Genomic DNA, 21,575 nt, shown 5'->3' with positions numbered 1-21,575 from the left:
TCATATTGTCGCGGAGTTTAGGCGAAGTCCTGCGCCGGTAGAGCATCATCATCGTCACCACGCCGTCGTGCTGACGGAACTCATCCCCAAAGCTTTGCTGGATCGGAGCCCGGGGATCGTCATCGAGCTGAACGTGTGCTGAACTCGGAGGTGCCGTACGTTCGGTACTTGGATCGGTCGGATCGTGAAGACGTACGACTACATCAACCGCGTTGTCATAACGCTTTCGCTTACGGTCTACGAGGGTACGTGGACAACACTCTCCCCTCTCGTTGCTATGCCATCACCATGATCTTGCGTATGCGTAGGAATTTTTTTTGAAATTACTACGTTACCCAACAAATTTATATCCATACCCTACCCATGACTAGTCAAGTTACCTAGTGGTAAGACCCATGGGCGAAGTTGGTGACACATACCCTACCCATTGGGTCGAGAGCCCATGGGCAGGATTGCTGGCTTGAGCCATGACCAAGGGGATAAGGGCATCTTCAACGGCAACCGACAAATTTCCTCGCCCATACATCTATAGACAAAGGGGGCCAGTCCGCGGACACGGACACGGGAGGCCGCCATCCAACCGTGCCGCATACATCAGGCCTTCCATATTTTTCTAAGTCCGAATGATCAAACACACACACACATACACAAAGTGTACATACGTTCAAGTAGCCGCATGCAATAGGAGTTTAAATTTTAAAAAGTTCAAATATTTCATCGCAACATTGTTTTCCCCTTGACCGCCAGCTAATGCTCAATCAGATCTTTCTTCGGTTGCTCGTGAGTTGGTCGATGTTGAATTTGTTGATGCATTTGAATAAACTCTTCAAATATGGTCGAATTCTGGTTTGGAAGTTGGATAGGATCACCGATGTTCTCAGATTTTGGAGTTGCAGCAGCATCATCATACTCATTCTCAACGATCATATTGTGCATGATCACACAACATGTCATCACCTCCCACAAGGTCTCTGAATCCCATTGTTTAGCATGTCCACGAACAACTGCAAAATGGGTCTATAAAACTCCAAATGCCCTATCGACATTCTTTCTAGCCGCTTCTTTCTTTGGGCAAAGTGAGCCTTTTTCTGGCCAAGTGGATTAGAGATGGTGGTGACAAAGGTAGCCCGTGGAGGATAGATACCGTCAAACAGATAGTAGCTCATTTTGTACTCATGTCCATTGACAGTATAATGGCAAGGAGGTCCTTTTCCTTCAATCAACCTCGCAAACAACGGTGATCGTTGTAGCACATTGATGTCATTGTGACACCCGGGCATTCCAAAGACAGCGTGCCAAATCCAAAGATCTTGTGATGCAACTGCTTCAGGAATTGTGGTGAGCTTCTTAACATGACCCTGATATTGCCCTTGCAAAGCCTTCGGGAAGTTCTTCCATTTCCAATGCATGCAGTCAAGAGATCCACCATCTTGCTTCTGAGATTGCCAAGAGCCTCTCCGTGTCTGCCACAGTTGGTTCTCTCATGCACTGAGGTTTGAACACCTCGACTACTGCAGTTGCAAACCTGACCATGGCATCTCTGCATGTGCTCTTAGATATCTGTAGGTACTCGTCCCACGAATTAGTGGGCGTGCCATATGCAAGCATGCAGAGTGTGGCCGTCCACTTTTGGTAACCAGAGAACTCAATGGTTTCCACGGCGTCTTTCTTTAGGATGAAGTAGTCATCATAGGACCGGATGCTATGGTATAAATGATCGAAGAAAGTCTTGCACATCTGAAAGCGTCAACAAAAATGGTCAGCGAAGAGTGCATCGGGCAAAGTAGTCAGCCATCAGTGTCACATGGTCGCGCATCATGTTGCGGTTGAGCTGTCAATGACCCTTGATTGAGCCCTTGAAATTGAGAACATGCTCATTTGCACACTCCGCGTCTTCAAGGACCGCCTGCATCATCGCCGTCTCATTGACATACTACTCGTATATGTACTCCAAATGAGAATCCATTGCTAGAAAGAAGAAGGAAAAACTTTTTTTAGCTCCAGCAATACATCGAACAGTTGCCGGCCATGGTGAGTATTCGGAGGACAGGGGTTGAACTACGACAGAGGAGAAGCGGGATGGAGCCCTGCTGGAGCGCTGGAGGTGCGGGAGACATAGAGTTCCGACAGGGTGTGGCGTGGGGCCGGGATGGTGGAGCAGCGACGAAGGCAAGAAAGAAAGAAGGAAGAAGAGAAAATGAGGAGGATGAAGGCGCGGGTTCAAGGAGGGTTTTTGGTGGGCTGGGAGTGTCGTAGTCCTACGTGTCTGGTGTCCGGACTACCCAAATCTCCCATGTTTGTCTTTGATTTACGGGAGAAAACTTATCCGGACCGTCTCAGCGGACCGATACAGTCTCGCATTAGATGTCTTCGGCGGTCCAGACAGTTCAATCCAGACTGACGCGGGTGGTTTATGGGTCCGCCGTGGAGATGCCCTAACATCCTGCAGCCGGTGGGACGACATGGTACTTGGGCCGTCGGATGATGCTCAGTCCAGCACAAATCTACGCGCAAAGATCCAACGGCTTTTACACAGTCGACCGAGACTTGATTAATCTGAGGGGAGTAGCCACCTACTCACACAGCCGACTCATCAAGTCAGGATCGTGAGTCCTCTGCCTGCTTCTGTAGCGTGATCTCTTCTCGGAGCGACAGGCTCGGGCTCCACCTGCGGGGTCCGGCACCCGGAGTTTCGCTTCTTTAAATTCTCCCTCCCGGCTTTCTCCTCCCCTCCCACCGCGAGCCAGGCGACACAACCACGAGGCCACAAAGCCACAGCTGCTCCCAACACAGACTCAAGCGCACGCAAGCGATACAGAGCGCACCGTTAGCATGAGCTCGTCGGCGCAGCTCAAGCGGCTGTACCAGCTGGCGGTGAGCAACATCGTGGCCATCGCGGCGGTGCCCTTCGCCGCCTCGGCCCTGCTCAAGGCGGCGGAGCTAGGGCCCGAGGAGCTGCTCGCCCGGCTGCGCGCGCTCCGGCCCGTGCACATGTTCCTGGCCGCGTTCGTCCCGGCCGCGGCGGCCGCCGTCTACCTCAAGCTCCGCCCGCGCGCAGTGTACATGGTGGACTACGCGTGCTTCCGCACCAGCCCCAGCTGCCGCGTCCCGTTCGCCGCGTTCCAGGAGCACGCCCGCGTCTGGCCGGGCTTCGACGAGCGCAGCGTCCGGTTCATGTCGCGCCTGCTCGAGCGCTCGGGGCTTGGGGAAGAGACCTGCCTCCCCTATGCGCAGCACTACATCCCGCCGTCCCGTGACCTCGAGTCCTCCCGCGCCGAGGTCGAGCTCATCGTCTTCTCCGCCATCGACGACCTGCTCACCAAGACCAAGGTCGCCCCGGAGGACATCGACATCCTCGTCGTCAACTGCAGCCTCTTCGCCCCGACGCCATCCTTCGCCGACATGATCGTCAACCGCTACAACCTCCGCAAGGACGTGCGCAACGTGCACCTCGCCGGGATGGGCTGCAGCGCCGGGCTCGTCTCCGTGGGGCTCGCCCGGAACCTGCTCCAGGTCGCGCCCAGGGGCTCGAACGCGCTGGTGGTGTCCACGGAGATCATCACGCCAAACTACTACATGGGCAAGGAGCGCGCCATGCTCCTGCCCAACTGCCTCTTCCGCATGGGCGGCGCCGCCGTGCTCCTCTCCACCAACGGCGCCAACGCGCGGTTCCGGCTGGCGCGCGTGGTGCGGACGCTGACCGGCGCCCAGGACGGCGCGTACCGCTGCGTGTACCAGGAGGAGGACGACCGCGGCAACGTGGGCATCAACCTGTCCAAGGACCTGATGAGCGTCGCCGGCGACGCGCTGAAGGCGAACATCACGGCCATGGGGCCCCTGGTGCTCCCGGCGTCGGAGCAGCTGCTGTTCGCGTTGTCCTTCATCGCGCGCAAGGTGGTGAACCGCGGGATCAAACCGTACATCCCCGACTTCCGCACGGCATTCGAGCACTTCTGCATCCACGCGGGCGGGCGCGCGGTGATCGACGAGCTGCAGCGCAGCCTGACGCTGTCGGACGAGCAGGTGGAGGCGTCGCGGATGACGCTGCACCGGTTCGGCAACACGTCGAGCAGCTCGCTGTGGTACGAGCTCGCCTACGTGGAGGCCAAGGGGCGCATGCGCAAGGGCGACCGCGTGTGGATGATCGGCTTCGGCTCCGGGTTCAAGTGCAACAGCGCCGCCTGGGAGTGCATCCGCCCGCCCGCGGCGCCCGGCGGCGCCGACGGGCCCTGGGCCGCCTGCGTCCACCGGTACCCCGTCGACATCCCCGACGTGGTCAAGCATTAGCCTAGCCAACCCAACCCAACTCAGCACTAGCTAATACTAGTACCAACGATCGATTCGTGCTCTGTACGTAAAACTATTCATCGCTGCATGCATCCACTGAGCTCATCTCATCTCTCTCCGCACGTTGCCTTGCATTGATGTATGCTTCTCCCTTTTACTTCTCGTCTCCCCCGCCCCGCCCCTACGTCATCCTACGCACCAAACGTTTTCGCTGAGAAGAGGACGTGAGATCCCGACGGGCGATGGTAGCTAGGGTTTGTGCATGCGCTGGCAGCCAGAGGCTGCTAGGGTTTGCATTGCAGCACTGATCCCATCGCCGGTTCGCCGCCGTGCTGTGCTCTATCGACCATGCTCGTGCTTGTGCGCTGCGGCGCGTACGAGGTGGCTTGGTTGCTTCGGTCATTTGCCCTGTCTGTTTACACTCGTTAGTGGTTACGTACCGCACGCTCAATTGGTGTGATGATCAGTACCAGACTACCAGTATCGTGTACACCTCCGTTTCTGTTTCTGTTTCTGGGATGACTCGATAATGTTCTTGCCATGCCTGCTCCGTCCTCCTACGAGTTAATGAGACGAGGGAAAAGAGAGAGCTGGCTCGCTCGCCCGGTGCATCAGTCATTAGTCAGTGCCATACCTACCTACCCAGCCCTGCTCCATCAATTCATCTCTGCGCGCCGCGGTGACGGACGGACAGTCACTCACCGGACGGATCAGACTGCTCGCTGTCTGAACCCGCCGCTTCGGCGCTTTCCGCCCTGACATGCCACCCCGGTTTAATTCAATCCCTGCACGCGCAGTCCTGCCCGCCGCTGGCCTGAAGTTATGGCCTGCCACGGCCGCCCGCTCGCTCATCATCTAGTCCTCTGCATGCATCATGCATGCATGCATGCGCGAGATGCGGCAACGGCAGGACGGGGCGTACGTGTCGCGTGCGTGCGGGCCGTGCGAGCCCAATCAATGCCGGCCAGGGGCGCTGTGCGTATCGGCAAGCCCAACGGCCTCGTGCCATCGGGAGCGCGCGCCGCGCATGCCATCGGCGTCGACAAAGGGTGGCATGTCGCCGTCCCGGCCGCGTGTCCAGTCTCCAGTCCAGCTCGGTCATCTGGTGCGCCGCCTCGCCGACCAGTCCGCGTCGAGGGCCCTTCTGCGCCGGAACGGCATGAATGTGCGGTTGCATTGCCCACCGGACCCGCAGCGGTGCAGCGAGCGGAGTAAATGGCCGAAATCTACTGCTCGGTTCGACCAACACGGGGAAACATTGGCAGCAACCACCGGTTGCTTTCCTCCGCCTGTTGTGCTTCTCGCAGGAAGAAGAGAGAGCCACAGGCAGCGATCTCCTACCCGAAAGGAGATGTTTCAGTACGAGACAGCATAGCGATCTGGCTCCCGATGAAAAGAGCAGACACGCCAAACATCGGAAACCCTAGGCTCCTTCGGGCGATCCCGACGTACAGGCTGGCCGTTTTGTATATACTGATCTGAACATATGCATATCTGATAATCTCTGGCAGCACATGCAGATGAGCCAACTGCTTCTTTGACTGCATATGCGCTCGTTCTCTCTCTTTTTTGTCTCATGCCAAATATGCAGATGTACCAATGGCGATAGATGCATTGCTGCATGGATATATATGTGCTGTGTGGGGATACATACACGGACGAAATCAGCAAAATTGGCTTCTTAAGAAATGCCGATGGATATTAACGATCTGAATATACGCATGGCATATCACCACACCAGTACCTCGTGTGCAAACGTTGCCGAGCCCGAGGAGGCGTCCCCGGTTACTTGCACACTGTTAGAGCATCTCCAACAGCCGCGCAACGCGCCGCGTGCTAAAAATTCATTTACCGTGCGCTGTTCGTCTGGTTTGGCGCGACCGGCAGCGATGGCTCCAGCGGCGGCGTGAAAATTGAGCGCGCGCGTAACTCCAGCGGCGGCGCAAAAAGGCAGCGCGGGTTATACATTGCGTACATTTTTTTAATAAAACTAAAATAAAATTTATAGAAAAAAAGATACATAGATAGTTTACATAGTTTCATAGCTAGATAGATAAAACTACTAGATAGTGCAACTACAACCTACTCCAAGTCGTCGACACCATCATCATCGTCGCCATCCTCGCTGGTCTCGTCCGAGGTATCGAGCCATATGTCCGTCCAACGACCATCGTCAAACGTAAAGATCGTCTGCCCACCATTCTCAACGATTTCGCGCTGCGATATTGCTAGGGCCTTCCACCAACGCCTGTCCAACCGCCGGGCGTGGCGCCTTTGCGCCTCCTCCTCGCGGCGCCTTGCCCAGTAGGTTTGCTCGTAGGTGACGTCCTCCGGGTGGCACCGGCGCCACTCCGCCATGACCCGCTCGTCCTCCTGGGCGACAAGGAGGCAGCACTGCCGCTCGGCGTGCTCCGCACGGTTTTCTGTCGTGTTAAGACGAGGCGGTGGGGCACGGTCCAACGCCTGCTGCAGCGTGTAGATGTCCTGGAAGTTCATCTGCGCGCGCGGCCTGCCTAGGCGCCACGCCGCTGCATCGTACGCGCGGGCGGCCTCGCGTGCTGTCCCGAAGGTGCCAAGGCCGAGCCGAAGTTTGCCGGACCGTATCTCGGAGTAGAAACCGCCGTTGGGGCGCTGGTGGATGCCGCGGTAGCCCGACGCTCCTCGGCGGCGCGACGGCATGGTGGCGCGTCGGTGGCGAAGCGCTGGAGTGGTGGGGGCGCGCGTGGCAGCGGAAGCAACGAGGAAGCGGTGGATGCGCGCGTGACAGCGGAAGAGGAAGAGAAGTGTGTGGAATAGGCGCGTGGCGAGCGCCGCAATTTAAAGGCGCGCCGGAATTATTCCCCTTTATGATGCAATTCTAACACATTTTCTCTCTTTTGCAAGATATACATGAAGAGGGAAATTACCAGCAGTTGGAATTCTGGACCTAAAGGAGCTACAACAGAGATAGCTATTTCTACATAGCTCCAAATGACCTGGAACTTTATGAGGAATTTTTATTGAATATATAAAAAAATACTCAAGCAAAGAAATAATAGAGGGGTGATAACCCACAAGTATAGGGGATCAATCGTAGTCCTTTCGATAAGTAAGAGCGTCGAACCCAACGAGGAGCAGAAGGAAATGATTAGTGGTTTTTAGCAAGGTATTATCTACAAGCACTGAAATAGCCGGTAACATGTAGTTTGATAGAAAGATAATTTGTAACGTGCAAGTAACAGTAACGATAAATAAAGTGCAGCAAGGTAGCCCAATCCTTTTGTAGCAAAGGACAGGCCAAAACGGTCTCTTATAATAAGCAAAGTGTTCTTGAGGGTACACGGGAATTTCATCATGTTGGTTTGATTTTGTGTTCGCTACTTTGATAATTTGATATGTGAGTGAACCGATGCTTAGGTGTTGTTCTTACTTGAACAAACCTCCTACTTGTGATTAACCCCCTCGCAAGCATCCGCAACTACGAGAAAAGTATTAAGATAAAATCTAACCATAACATTAAACTTTTGTATCCAAATCGTTCCCTTACGAAGTAGCGCATAAATTAGGGTTTAAGATTCTGTCACTCTAGCAACCCATCATCTAATAACTACTCCATAATGCATTCCCTTAGGCCTAAATATGGTGAAGTGTCATGTAGTCGACGTTCACATGACACCACTAAGGGAATCGCAACATAAATATCATCAAAATATAGAACACATATCAAGTTCACATGATTACTTGCAACATGACTTCTCCAATGACCTCAAGAACAAAAGCAACTACTCACAAATGATAATCGTGCTCAAGATCATAGGGGCATTAGATACCATAATGGATCTGAACATACAATCTTCCACCAAATAAATCATATAGTAATCAACACTACTAGTCACCCACAGGTACCAATCTGAGGTTCTAGTATAAAGATGAACACAAGAGATGAACTAGGGTTTGAGAGGAGATGGTGTTGTTGAAGATGTTGATGGAGATGACCCTTGAAAGAACAAGTGCTCGCTGGGTGATTTTGGTAATTAATGTTAACATATATCTTGTTGGACTAATACTTCTATCTAGTATGTTTCAGATAAGTTCAACAGTAGAGTGGCAGGATAAGAGGATGTGGAACCCCTTCAAGGTGCTAAGGACACATATTGGCAAAATCTTAAAACTCTACATTTTCATTTTAGTGATCCAGGATCACATTGAGTCCATAGGAAAAGCCAATACTATCAAGAGGGGATGAGGTGTTGCTTAATGGCTTGCTTGCTCAAAATGCTTAGTGATATGATCCAAAATCCCTCAACCACTTTCTCATTTCCACATATGTCCTAAACCTAAAGTCAAACTTAGCCCCACTGATTTGATCTATCTGGCGCCACCGAGTTCATTGACATAGCCACTGCCAGAAACCCTAATCAGTTCGATCTCACTGATGGGATCTCGGTCTCACCGAGATGGCCCTGCAAACTCTCTATTACCTATTACAGTTATTTCGGTCTCACCGAGATATGCAGTCGGTCCCACCGAGTTTGCTTGACCAAGTCTCTGTTTGCTGATTGTTGAAATCGGTCTCACCGAGATGAGGTTTTGCCCTAACCCTAGCACATCGGTTCCACCGAGTTAACCTTGTCTGTCCCACCGAAAACTCTAACGTTCACATTTTGAACCAGATCGGTCTGACCGAGTTTCACTATTCGGTCCCTACGAGTTTGGTAAATTGTATGTAATGGCTAGATTTTTTGTGGAGGCTATATATACCCCTCCACGCCCTTCTCCATCCGTGAGAGAGCCATCAGAACATGCCTACACTTCCACCATACATTTTCTGAGAGAGAACCACCTACTCATGTGTTGAGACCAAGACATTCCAATCCAAACACAAGAATCTTGATCTCTAGCCTTCCCAAAGTTGCTTTCCACTCAAATCATCTTTCCAACATATCGAAATCTGTGAGAGAGAGTTGAGTGTTGAAAAGACTATCATTTAAAGCATAAGAGCAAGGAATTCATCATCAACACACCATCTATTACCTTTTGGAGAGTGGAGTCTCCTAGATTGATTAGGTGTCACTTGGGAGCCTCCGTTAAGATTGTGGAGTTGAATCAAGGAGTTTGTAAGGGCAAGGAGATCGCCTACTTTGTGAAGATCTACCCAAGTGAGGCAAGTCCTTCATGGGAGATGACCATGGTGGGATAGACAAGGTTGCTTCTTCGTGGACCCTTCATGGGTGGAGCCCTCCGTGGACTCGCGCAACCGTTACCCTTCGTGGGTTGAGGTCTCCATCAACGTGGATGTACGATAGCACCACCTATCGGAACCATGCCAAAAATCTCCGTGTCTCCAATTGCGTTTGCACACTTCAATCCCATCCCCTTACTTTCTTGCAAGTTTCATGCTTTACTTTCCGCTGCTCACATACTCTTGCCATGCTTGCTTGAAATGTATTATGAATGTTTGAAATTGTGCTAATCTCCAACCTCAACTTGAAAAACTTAAAACCTGCTACCTTTACTTGTTGAGGGTCTAATCACCCCCCTCTAGACACCTCTTCTCGATTCTTTTAATTGGTATCAGAGCTTTGGTCTCCATTGCTTTGGTTTAAACACCATTGGAGGAAGATGGGTGAGTCTATGATTGGGAGTATTAGACGTAGAGTGCCTATGGTTGATGGAGAGTTCTATAATGCCTGGAAAAATGAGATGCTTGAGATTTTCAATGAATATCACTTGAACAAGTACATTACTACCCCTTGTGCGCCCCTTGTTGACCCCTTACATCCTACCCCCGATGAGTCTCTTGACATGATTCGTAATCTTTGAACTGTCAACCTTATCACTAGAGGACTACCTAGAAATTTGATTGCTTGCTTGCCAACTCTTGAATGTGCTTACACTATATGGAGATTTCTTGAGGAACGATTTCTAGACTCTTCCTTGAAAAACTTAGATGAGATTCTTCACAAGTCCATTGATTTAAATAAGATGAAACCTAATGATCCTAAGTTTGGTGATTGTCTATTTGAGCTTTGTGACCTTATGCATGCCAAAGGAGATGTTGGAATCATTAGCAACATCATTTTCGAAGTCATTAGAATTCATAGAGATGCACATTGTCATGATCACAAAACTAATGAATCACTCTCTCTAGGAAATGATCAATGTCAGGACCCCGATTCCATGCCACACCGATCTAGCATGTAACACCTCATATCACTTTGCGGCCTCACGCACGGTATTCCCACGGGTGTCGCCTTACCATGCCCGGGACCGTTTGCGCCTTTTGGCACACATATATGATAGTGTCGCTAGCATCCATATGACAAAGAACCCGGGCTGACATGGCTAGTCGTGAACCCAAAGTGGCACAAACTTACAGGGACAGGCATCCATGACCCAACATCGAACGTGTCGGTCATCAGCGAGTGAATCCAGGCTGTAGCACTGGGCTAACAGGACTCCGGTGAACCGGGCTGTAGCGGGCTAACAGGACTCCGGTATTCATTGCGTGACATTTCCCCGAAGGGACAGACACAGGAATGAAGAAGGACACATGTTGGCCAGCCTAAGTGTTCTGGAGCAGTAGCACGCTACCATGGCTCAGTGGAAGCACTAGGAGACATTTCCCGGTAAGAGAGGCTACTAAGGATAAACAACTAGATAGTCAGATCCCACACATAGCAATACACATTACACGAACGCATAACATGCAAGTATGTGCTGTACAACATGGCATCACAACATAACTCAACAACTCATATAGATAAGGCTCGAAGAGCCATCATAGCATTTATTTCAAATAGGGGTCACAAGACCCATCATACAGAGCATACAAGCAACAAGCGGAAGCATTACATGTCTGGGTACAGACATCTACAAATGAAAAAGGCTGAAGAGCCTGACTAACTACAATATCCGATCAAGATCGTAGCTGAGGTACAAGCTACTTGTCGAAGTCCACGAGAACACTAGTAAGACTGAAGTCTCCGCTGCAAAAACATAAATAAAGCAACATGAGTACAAAGGTACTCAGCAAGACTTACATCAGATCCTATCATACATGCATTTGTATCAAGAGGGTAATGTGGGGTTTAGTTGCAGCAAGCTAGCTTTGACTCTGTGGCTATCCTGTTCTACGACTACCAGAACTTTTGAGGTGATAAGGCGCACACGAGTCCACTAATCACCACACAATACACTACTATGGATTCATCCCCGTCTCCCTACGAGAAGGCCATCCATAGCACTCACACTTGTCTTGAGCATTTTAGAGTATCCACTTCAAGTTGTCTATGTACCATGTAAGCATCCAAGAAGTCCATAACCGCGGACCCGGCTATTCGAATAGATCATGTTAACCCTGCAGGGGTGTACTTCTTCACACACGCTCTCGCCACTTACCGCCATGTACACGTCATGTATCTCGGCAACCTTCAAGCGGAAGCCTGGCGAGGGTGTCGGCCACGACCTGACTAACCACACAAGACTCTAGCCCAGGTTTATCGCCTATTCGGGTTCCATATGCAAGGAGATCCGGCCGGGGTGTCGCTCACGGCCCCAAACGATGTGTGCAGGGTTCCCGAACCCACCATCCGGGTGCCACTCGGTACACCAGGCCACGTGTGCCTAGTCTGTCCCAAGCCCACCCTGCCGGGTGCCACTTGGTAGAAAATTAGCACTACCTACAAACACCAGAAACTAGTTGCGATTCCTGGACAGAGATCAAATTGGTTAATAAGTCGAGAGGGGCCGAGTTATCGGAACCCAATGTGTGGTAGTATCGAGTCATTGGACAACATACATAGAACTCAGTGCTTAAGGACGGTTCCAGTGAGAAAACCCACCATGTACTCCTACATGGCCTCTCACCGCTACCTTTACCAAATCGTGTTCACACACTTCACTCTCAGCATTAGAACATAGAACACTGCACTCCAATTCATTCCCAATGAATCATACCTGACACACTCTAAGCAATAGCAGGCATAGCATGGTAGGAACACAACATGGATCAATCAACTCCTACACATGCTAGTGGGTTTCAACTATTTACTTTGGCAATGACAGGTCATGCAGAGGAATGGGTTCAACTACCGCAGCACAAAGTAGCAGATGAATCGTTGTTGTCCTAATGCAATAACTGAGAGCAGGAGCGAGAGAGTAGGATTGTATCGGAATGAACAAGGGGGTTTGCTTGCCTGGTAGATCAACAAGGAAGGCACTGCTCCTCGGACAGGTACTCTGGAACACTCTCCGGAGCAGGACCTATCGAGAAGGAACGGTGTCGACAATCAAAACACAAGCACATGCAACAATATGATGCATGATCATGGCATGTAGATGTGATGCTGTTTGAGCTAATGCAGCTAGCAATCATTTGGGTGAAATCCATTTGAACCAAAGATTCAAATGCATCTCCAAAATAAGCTCTTTATATAAGCCATTTTAGTGTTTCACTTACACAGTAGGTATAAGTTGGTTTGTCATGCATGAAACTAGAACAGATGGAAAGATTGTATTTTTCTGATAATTTTTCATATATAAATTATTTCAATCTGAGCTACGGTTGAATTTCTATGATTTTTTGAAGTTTGAATCATTTTCTGGAATTTCTTGATTAAAATAATTCCAGAAATCATTATTGCGTCAGCATTGAGTAAGCATGACGTCAGCAGGTCAACTGCGGCTGACTAGGGTCAAACCTGACATGTGGGGTCCACACGTCAGTGTCTAAGGATTAATCAGGGGTTTTATACTAATCTAATTAAAATATTAGGGCGCGGGGGCCCACTGTCAGTGTCAGGGTTAGATAGATGGTGATTAGCCTTAAGCTAATCACCTGACCCACGGGGCCCACCTAACGGCCGGCGAGGTCAAAGGGTCAAACCTCACCGGCGTTAAGCCGCCGGCAAGGCCCGAGACGGCGGGGCACCGCGGAAATCGCCCACAGGGCTCTGTTTAGCGCGTGAAGCACAGCTACGGGATGCGGACGCTCGTCCGCATCCAACCGTGGTGGTGGCTCGGCCGGGGAGTGGCCGGAGTGGCGCCGGCGACGAGCTCGGCGGCGGCCGAAGCTCGGTCGGGGTTGGGTTCGGCGCTACGGTGCACGAGAGGGCGAGTGGGTGTGTGCGTTAGGCTCCTGGGAGCTTCCTGAGCACAGTGAGGCGCTCCGTTGTGAGCGCGCGCGGCTGTGGCCACGACGGCGAGGAGCTGCGGCGGCGATGGCTTCGGCCACGGTGGAAACGACGGCTACGATGTGGGAACAAGGGGGAGAAGAGAGGGGAAACGGGAAGATGCTCACGGCGGACTTGACAGGCTTGTCGGCGAGCTCCGGGACGCGTTGAAGACGGCGGGGCGGCGAAGATGATCTCCGGCGACCGGAGATGAAGACGGCGGTGATGGCTACTCTCCAGGGCCTCCCGAGGCGCGTGGCTTGACGGAGAGGTAGCCGGCGATGTGGCGGAGCTTCTGGGCGCAGCGGCAGGGCGAGGGGTGGCCGGTGGCCACGGCAACGAGCAGCGGTGCTCTCCGGTGCACTCGGTGAAGAGAGGGAGAGGGAGCCAGAGGAGGGAAGAGACACGGGAGAGAGGGGGTGAGGCCAGGGGGATCGGGGCGGCACCGAGAAGAGGCATCGCGGCATCGCGCTGGCAGGGGAGGCAGGCAGGCGAGCTGGTGGCGTGGCGCTCTGCCCGTGCGTGCGCGTCGGCCACACGCCTGGCCGACTGGCGCCAGGAGGACGACGGCGGTGGTGGGCTGGGCCGGCCTGCTGGGCCAGGCCAGGCCGCACAGTGCCAGGCTGCACAGGGAGGTAAGCACCAGGTAGGTTTTCTCCTGTTTTGTTTTTCTGACATATGTTTTGATTTAAAAAAAATACTAAATAATTTTATTTACTTATACCAATTTTTGCAGGTGCTAGTGGTATTATTCCAGAGCTCCTCATTAACTAGCATAATTTTTGGACAATATTGTATATATATAACAATATATATCCAAAGCAAATATTTACTGCATTAATTCCAAATGCCCAAAATAAATACTTATGAGCTCCTAAAAATATTGGTTTGATTTTTATCTCTGTCCAACATTTTCAGAGAGCAACATGAGCATTTTCTTGGACCTTTTTGGAGCAATTTTTATTTGGGTCATTTCCAAAAATGATTCTGAGGGTTTCACAAATCCTCATTTCAAATTTAGATGGAATTTAAACATGATGCACAAATGACTAGCTAGCCTTGAGCATACCAGAACTAGGGATGTGACAACTCGCCCCCACTTGAAAGAATCTCGTCCCGAGATTCAGGGGTCGACGGAAAGAAAGTGGGGTACTCCAGTCGAAGACGATCTTCTCGCTCCCAGGTAGCTTCTCTCTCGGAATGATGAGACCACTGAACCTTGAGGAACTTGATGTTCTGACGTCGGGTAACACGCTCTGCTTGATCAAGAATGCGAACCGGGTACTCTCGGTATGTGAGGTTATCTTGGAGATCAAGCGTTTCGTCGTCCACTCCGCGGATGGGATCCGAGAAGCAACGCCTGAGTTGAGAGACGTGGAAGACATCATGAACTCGAGAAAGATGTGGGGGTAGTTCCAACTGGTAGGCAACCTCTCCTCGTTTAGCGAGAATGCGAAAAGGACCAATGTAACGAGGAGCCAACTTGCCCTTGATACCGAAGTGATGGGTACCCTTCAAAGGAGTGACCCGAAGGTAAGCTTTGTCGCCAATTTCATAAGTCATATCCTTATGATGGCGGTCATACTGACTCTTCTGACGAGACTGGGCTGTCTTCAAATTCTCTCGAATGATGCGAACTTGCTCTTCTGCCTCCTGGATCATGTTCGGTCCAAAGAATTGTCTTTCACCGGTTTCTGACCAGTTCAATGGTGTTCGACATCTTCGTCCATAGAGAATCTCAAAAGGAGCTTTCTTGAGACTGGATTGATAGCTATTGTTATAAGCAAACTCGGCAAAAGGAAGACATTTCTCCCAATCCATACCGAATGAGATAACGCAAGCTCTAAGCATGTCTTCGAGAATTTGGTTGACCCTTTCCACCTGACCACTCGACTGAGGGTGGAAAGCGGTACTGAAGGAAAGATGGGTTCCCATGGCAGTTTGGAAACTCTCCCAGAAATGAGAAGTGAAAAGACTACCACGGTCTGAATTGATCTCTAGTGGAACACCATGGAGTGACACTATTCGAGAAATATATAAGTCAGCGAGCTGACTAGCGGTGATACTCTCTCGAACAGGAAGGAAGTGAGCCACTTTGGAGAGACGATCAATGACTACGAAGATAGCATTATTCCCTCTCTTAGTCCTAGGAAAACCGGTGATGAAGTCCATACCAACTTTATCCCATTTCCATTCAGGAATAGCTAAAGGCTGAAGGGCGCCAGCAGGTCTCTAATGCTCTGCCTTAACGCGACGACAAACGTCACAGTTAGCAACAAAGTCAGCGATTTCTCTCTTCATCCTATTCCTCCAGAACCTCTGGCGTAGGTCCTGATACATCTTAGTACTACTAGGATGAATCGTGAGAGGGGATTCATGCGCCTCCTTAAGAATCAATCGTTGCATCCGCTGACTCTTGGGAACCACCAAGCGGTTCCCAAAGTAAACAACACCTCGTTCATCCATAGAGAAACAACCAGCTACTCCCTTGGAGATATTTTTCTTGATTTGGGAGATTCCTGTATCATGCTTCTGGACTTCTATGATACGATCCACAATAGTAGGTTTCGCCACCAAGGTAGAAAGGAATCCATGAGGAGCAATGTGAAGGTTAAGCTTACATAATTCCTCATGGAGAAGTGGTTGGCCCTGCTGCAACATGAGATTGTTGCAATAGGATTTACGACTTAGCGCATCAGCCATGACATTGGCTTTGCCTGGAGTGTAAGCAATCCCTAGATCATAATCTGAGATCACTTCCAACCAACGTCTTTGCCTAAGGTTCAGATCCAGTTGGGTGAAGATATACTTGAGACTCTGGTGATCGGTGTAGATCTCGCAATGTTTACCAAGAAGGTAATGTCGCTAGGTCTTGAGTGCATAGACTACGGCTGCAAGCTCTAGATCATGTGTAGGATAATTCTCCTCATGTGGATGCAACTGTCGAGATGCATAGGCAATCACATGACGATCATGCATAAGAATGCAACCTAGTCCCTGTCGTGAGGCGTCGCAGTAGATAACAAAGTCTTTAGTGAAATCCGGTGGCACAAGTATGGGAGCAGAAGTTAGGCGTCTTTTCAGTTCCTGAAAACTGTACTCACACTGTGGGGACCACTCAAACTTTTTATCCTTCTTGAGAAGTTCCGTGAGGGGTTTGGCTACTTTGGAGAAGTTTTCAACAAAGCGGCGACAATAGCTGGCTAGACCAAGGAAACTCCTAACTTGTTTGACTATTTCAGGTGGAGTCCAATCAAGGACGGCCTTAACTCTCTCGGGGTTGACAGCAATGCCCTTACCAGAGATCACGTGGCCTAGATAGGTCACTTCTGGCAACCAAAATTCGCACTTGGAGAACTTGGCATAAAGGCGGTGCTCTCTGAGTTTTTCTAACACAAGTCTAAGATGTTCGGCATGCTCTTCCTCGTTCTCCGAGTAAATAAGAATATCATTGAGATAAACCACGACGAACTTATCTAAGTACTCCATGAAGATCGAGTTCATCAAGCGGGAGAAGGTAGTTGGAGCGTTGGTTAGGCCAAAGGACATGATGGTGTACTCGTACTGACCATAACGAGTGACAAAAGCCGTTTTAGGGATGTCCCCGTTTCTGATCTTGATTTGGTGGTAGCCTAACCTCAGATCCATCTTGGAGAAGACTGAGGATCCAGCAAGCTGATCATATAGATCGTTGATCCTGGGGAGCGGATACGTGTTCTTTATCGTGACCAAATTAACAGGACGATAATCTACAACCATCCGGTCCGTACCATCCTTCTTCTTGACGAAGAGGACGGGGCAAGCCCAAGGAGAAGAACTAGGACGGATGAAACCCTTTTGCAAGGACTCATCAAGTTGTTTCTTAAGCTCGGCTAGTTCTAAGGGTGCCATTTTGTAAGGTCTCCTAGAGATTGGAGCAGTTCCTGGAATAAGATCTATGACGAACTCTACATCTCTGTCAGGTGGAATGCCTGGCAGTTCCTCTGGAAAGACATCCGGAAAGTCACGGACTACCGGGATATCTTCAAGGTATGGAAGAGGGCTGGCATTAAGAGAATAGAGCTGACGCTTTGCAACTCTAGTGGAGACAGTGACTATCTTGCCAGATGGGTGTGTAAGCTGAACAGATCTTGTGTAATAATCAATCTTGGCATGATGAGCTGTCATCCAGTCCATACCCAAGATGATGTTAATATCTGAGGACTTGAGGGCTACAAGTGATGCAAGAAATACAAGTCTATCAACAAGGATTTCATTACCATAGCTGATTCTGGTGGTTTGCCATCTAGACCCTGGGGTTTGGATTTCAAGCGGAGTTGGCATATCACAAAATGACATGTCATGCAAACGAGCATAGCCTTCAGAAATGAAGGAATGAGATGCTCAAGTATCGAACAGAACCGATCCTGGATGACAATTGACAAGGAGTGTACCAAGAACGACATTCGGATCATCATGAGCGTCTTTAGCTGAGACGTGATGCACATGTCCACGTTCAGTGGGGGCTGACTTGACACTGATCATCTTGCGTGATGGCTTACCATGGCCAACAGACTTCTTGGGTTGGGGTGGGGCATAACTAGTCTGAGAGCAGTCACGTGCATAGTGTCCTGGCTTCCCGCATGTGAAGCAAGTCCCTGAAGTTGGACGTGGACCCGCACTAACAAGCGGTATACCAGTAGGCCTGGGTGGAACATACGACTGAGATGGGGAAGGCACCACATGGGATGGCCTCGGTGCATATCCGGAAGGAAGAGCGGAGTTTGGAATCCAAATCTGACGCTTCTAAGAACCAGAACCGGAGGAGGATCCCAAATCACGGGTGTGCTTACGAGACTCCTCGTAAGTGAGCTGAGCTGTCTCTGCATTAATGGCCTTGTTCACAAGAGCTTGGAATGTATCACAATGATGTAGGTGGAGATCACGACGCAACTTGGGGTTGAGACCCTTCCGAAACCTAGCCTGCTTCTTGGCGTCCGTGGACACCTCTTTTGTGGCATAGCGAGCGAGGTTCTCAAACTCTCTACTGTAAGCATCAACAGCCATCTTACTCTGGGTGAAACTACAGAACTCTTCTCTCTTGCGATCAAGGAGGGCCTGGGGAATGTGATGCTCGCGAAAAGCCTCAATGAAATCCCTCCAAGTAGGAATCTGGCCAGCTGGAAGCATAGCCTCATAGTTCTGCCACCAAAGACTAGCAGGACCTTCCAGGTGGTATGTGGCATAGGTGACCTTGTCATCTTTAGCTACGTTCGCGGAACACAGCTTATGAGTGATGCTATGGAGCCAGTCATCTGCATCGAGTGGCTCGATGGAATGATGAAAGGTAGGTGGGTGCAAGCGGATGAAGTCATGAATGGTTACAGACCCTTTGAACTGATGGGCGGTGTTCTCCTCGATACGTGCCAACAAGCGGTTAGACTCACGCTTGTTCCTCTCGATATCTAACATGAACTCTGTCAACGAAGGCGGGTCGGGAGGATCCTCATCCCTACCATCTTCGTGGTTCTGGCTACGGGCAACAGAACTTCGCTTAACTAATGACATCCTGAGAAACGAAACCAAGGACGGAATCAGCATCATCTATAGGCTATAGAATGTAGGATAAAGAAATTAGTAACTCTCGAACTCCTAGGGCAATTCCGGCAGCATAACCGCAGTAAAATGCTCAGAATGGGACATCCTGCTAAAAATGGGGTAGAACAATAACTCAACATCACCACTCAAGGTTTTGGGACAGTACTAAACAAGCTACACCGGAAATACTCGAAAACTGGGGTATGACTCTAATCAACCAATCCTATGGGACTACGGAGTAGTAACACGTGATCTCGATAGACGGAAGAGAAGCCTAGTTCCTTAATCCCGTAGGAAAGATAGGATGACTCAGATCAGAAGGCCATGAGGTGAAGGAGTAAAAGAGCCTTACGTTCCTACCCACAATCAATTCCCTTATATAACTAAAGAATTTCTAGACTCAACTTCGACCAGTTTGGCTTGGTAACCCTACAGGCAGTCAGGCTTTGATACCAAAGCTGTCAGGACCCCGATTCCATGCCACACCGACCTAGCATGTAACACCTCATATCACTTTGCGGCCTCACGCACGGTATTCCCACGGGTGTCGCCTTACCATGCCCAGGACCGTTTGTGCCTTTTGGCACACATATATGATAGTGTTGCTAGCATCCATATGACAAAGAACCCGGGCTGACATGGCTAGTCGTGAACCCAATGTGGCACAAACTTACAGGGACAGGCATCCATGACCCAACATCGAACGTGTCGGTCATCAGCGAGTGAATCTAGGCTGTAGCACTGGCCTAACAGGACTCCGGTGAGGGCTGTAGCGGGCTAACAGGACTCCGGTATTCATCGCGTGACATTTCCCTGAAGGGACAGACACAAGAACAAAGAAGGACACATGCCGGCCAGCCTAAGTGTTCCGGAGCAGTAGCACGCTACCATGGCTCAGTGGAAGCACTAGGAGACATTTCCCAGTAAGAGAGGCTACTAAGGATAAACAACTAGATAGTCAGATCCCACACATAGCAATACACATTACACGTACGCATAACATGCAAGTATGTGCTGTACAACATGTCATCACAGCATAACTCAACAACTCATATATATAAGGCTCAAAGAGCCATCATAGCATTTATTGCAAATATGGGTCACAAGACCCATCATACAGAGCATACAAGCAACAAGCGGAAGCATTACATGTCTGGGTACAGACATCTACAAATGAAAAACGCTGAAGAGCCTGACTAACTACAATATCCGATCAAGATCGTAGCTGAGGTACAAGCTACTTGTCGAAGTCCACGAGAACACTAGTAAGACCGAAGTCTCCGCTGCAAAAACATAAATAAAGCAACATGAGTACAAAGGTACTCAGCAAGACTTACATCAGATCCTATCATACATGCATTTGTATCAAGAGGGTAATGTGGGGTTTAGTTGCAGCAAGCCGGCTTTGACTCTGTGGCTATCCTGTTCTACGACTACCAGAACTTTTGAGGTGATAAGGCGCACACGAGTCCACTAATCACCACACAATACACTACTATGGATTCATCCCCGTCTCCCTACGAGAAGGCCATCCATAGCACTCACACTTGTCTTGAGCATTTTAGAGTATCCACGTAAGCATCCAAGAAGTCCATAACCGCGGACCCGGCTATTCGAATAGATCATGTTAACCCTGCAGGGGTGTACTTCTTCACACACGCTCTCGCCACTTACCGCCATGTACACGTCATGTATCTCGGCAACCTTCAAGCGGAAGCTTGGCGAGGGTGTCGGCCATGACCTGACTAACCACACAAGACTCTAGCCCAGGTTTATCGCCTATTCGGGTTCCATCTGCAAGGAGATCCGGCCGGGGTGTCGCTCACGGCCCCAAACGATGTGTGCAGGGTTCCCGAACCCACCATCCGGGTGCCACTCGGTACACCAGGCCACGTGTGCCTAGTCTGTCCCAAGCCCACCCTGCCGGGTGCCACTTGGTAGAAAATTAGCACTACCTACAAACACCAGAAACTAGTTGCGACTCCTAGACAGAGATCAAGTTGGTTAATAAGTCGAGAGGGGCCGAGTTACCGGAACCCAATGTGTGGTAGTATCGAGTCATTGGACAACATACATAGAACTTAGTGCTTAAGGACGGTTCCAGTGAGACAACCCACCATGTACTCCTACATGGCCTCTCACCGCTACCTTTACCAAATTGTGTTCACACACTTCACTCTCAGCATCAGAACATAGAACACTGCACTCCAATTCATTCCCAATGAATCATACCTGACACACTCTAAGCAATAGCAGGCATAGCATGGTAGGAACACAACATGGCTCAATCAACTCCTACACATGCTAGTGGGTTTCAACTATTTACTTTGGCAATGACAGGTCATGCAGAGGAATGGGTTCAACTACCGCAGCACAAAGTAGCAGATGAATCGTTGTTGTCCTAATGCAATAACTGAGAGCAGGAACGAGAGAGTAGGATTGTATCAGAATGAACAAGGGGGTTTTCTTGCCTGCTAGATCAACAAGGCACTGCTCCTCGGACAGGTACTCTGGAACACTCTCCGGAGTAGGACCTATCGAGAAGGAACGGTGTCGACA

At 50.2% G+C, this 21,575-nt stretch overlaps 1 protein-coding gene across 1 annotated transcript; it reads left to right on the top strand.

Moving 5' to 3' along the window:
- The first annotated feature begins 2,718 nt into the window (after positions 1-2,718).
- Positions 2,719-4,392, top strand: LOC123138148 (3-ketoacyl-CoA synthase 5-like). Its single transcript, XM_044558060.1, has one exon. The coding sequence runs from the start codon at positions 2,833-2,835 to the stop codon at positions 4,285-4,287; it is 1,455 nt and encodes a 484-aa protein (XP_044413995.1). The 5' UTR covers positions 2,719-2,832; the 3' UTR covers positions 4,288-4,392.
- Positions 4,393-21,575: the final 17,183 nt, after the last annotated feature.

The sequence above is a fragment of the Triticum aestivum genome, chromosome 6B (genome assembly GCF_018294505.1).
Source record: "Triticum aestivum cultivar Chinese Spring chromosome 6B, IWGSC CS RefSeq v2.1, whole genome shotgun sequence".
NCBI classification, from domain to species: Eukaryota; Viridiplantae; Streptophyta; class Magnoliopsida; order Poales; family Poaceae; genus Triticum; species Triticum aestivum.
Note: the sequence above shows the minus strand (reverse complement) of the source record. Positions and strands in the feature narration are given on the sequence as shown.

Bases quoted from the DNA above. Each gene is read 5' to 3' on its own strand.
- LOC123138148 (XM_044558060.1), top strand. From the start codon at position 2,833: ATGAGCTCGTCGGCGCAGCTCAAGCGGCTGTACCAGCTGGCGGTGAGC.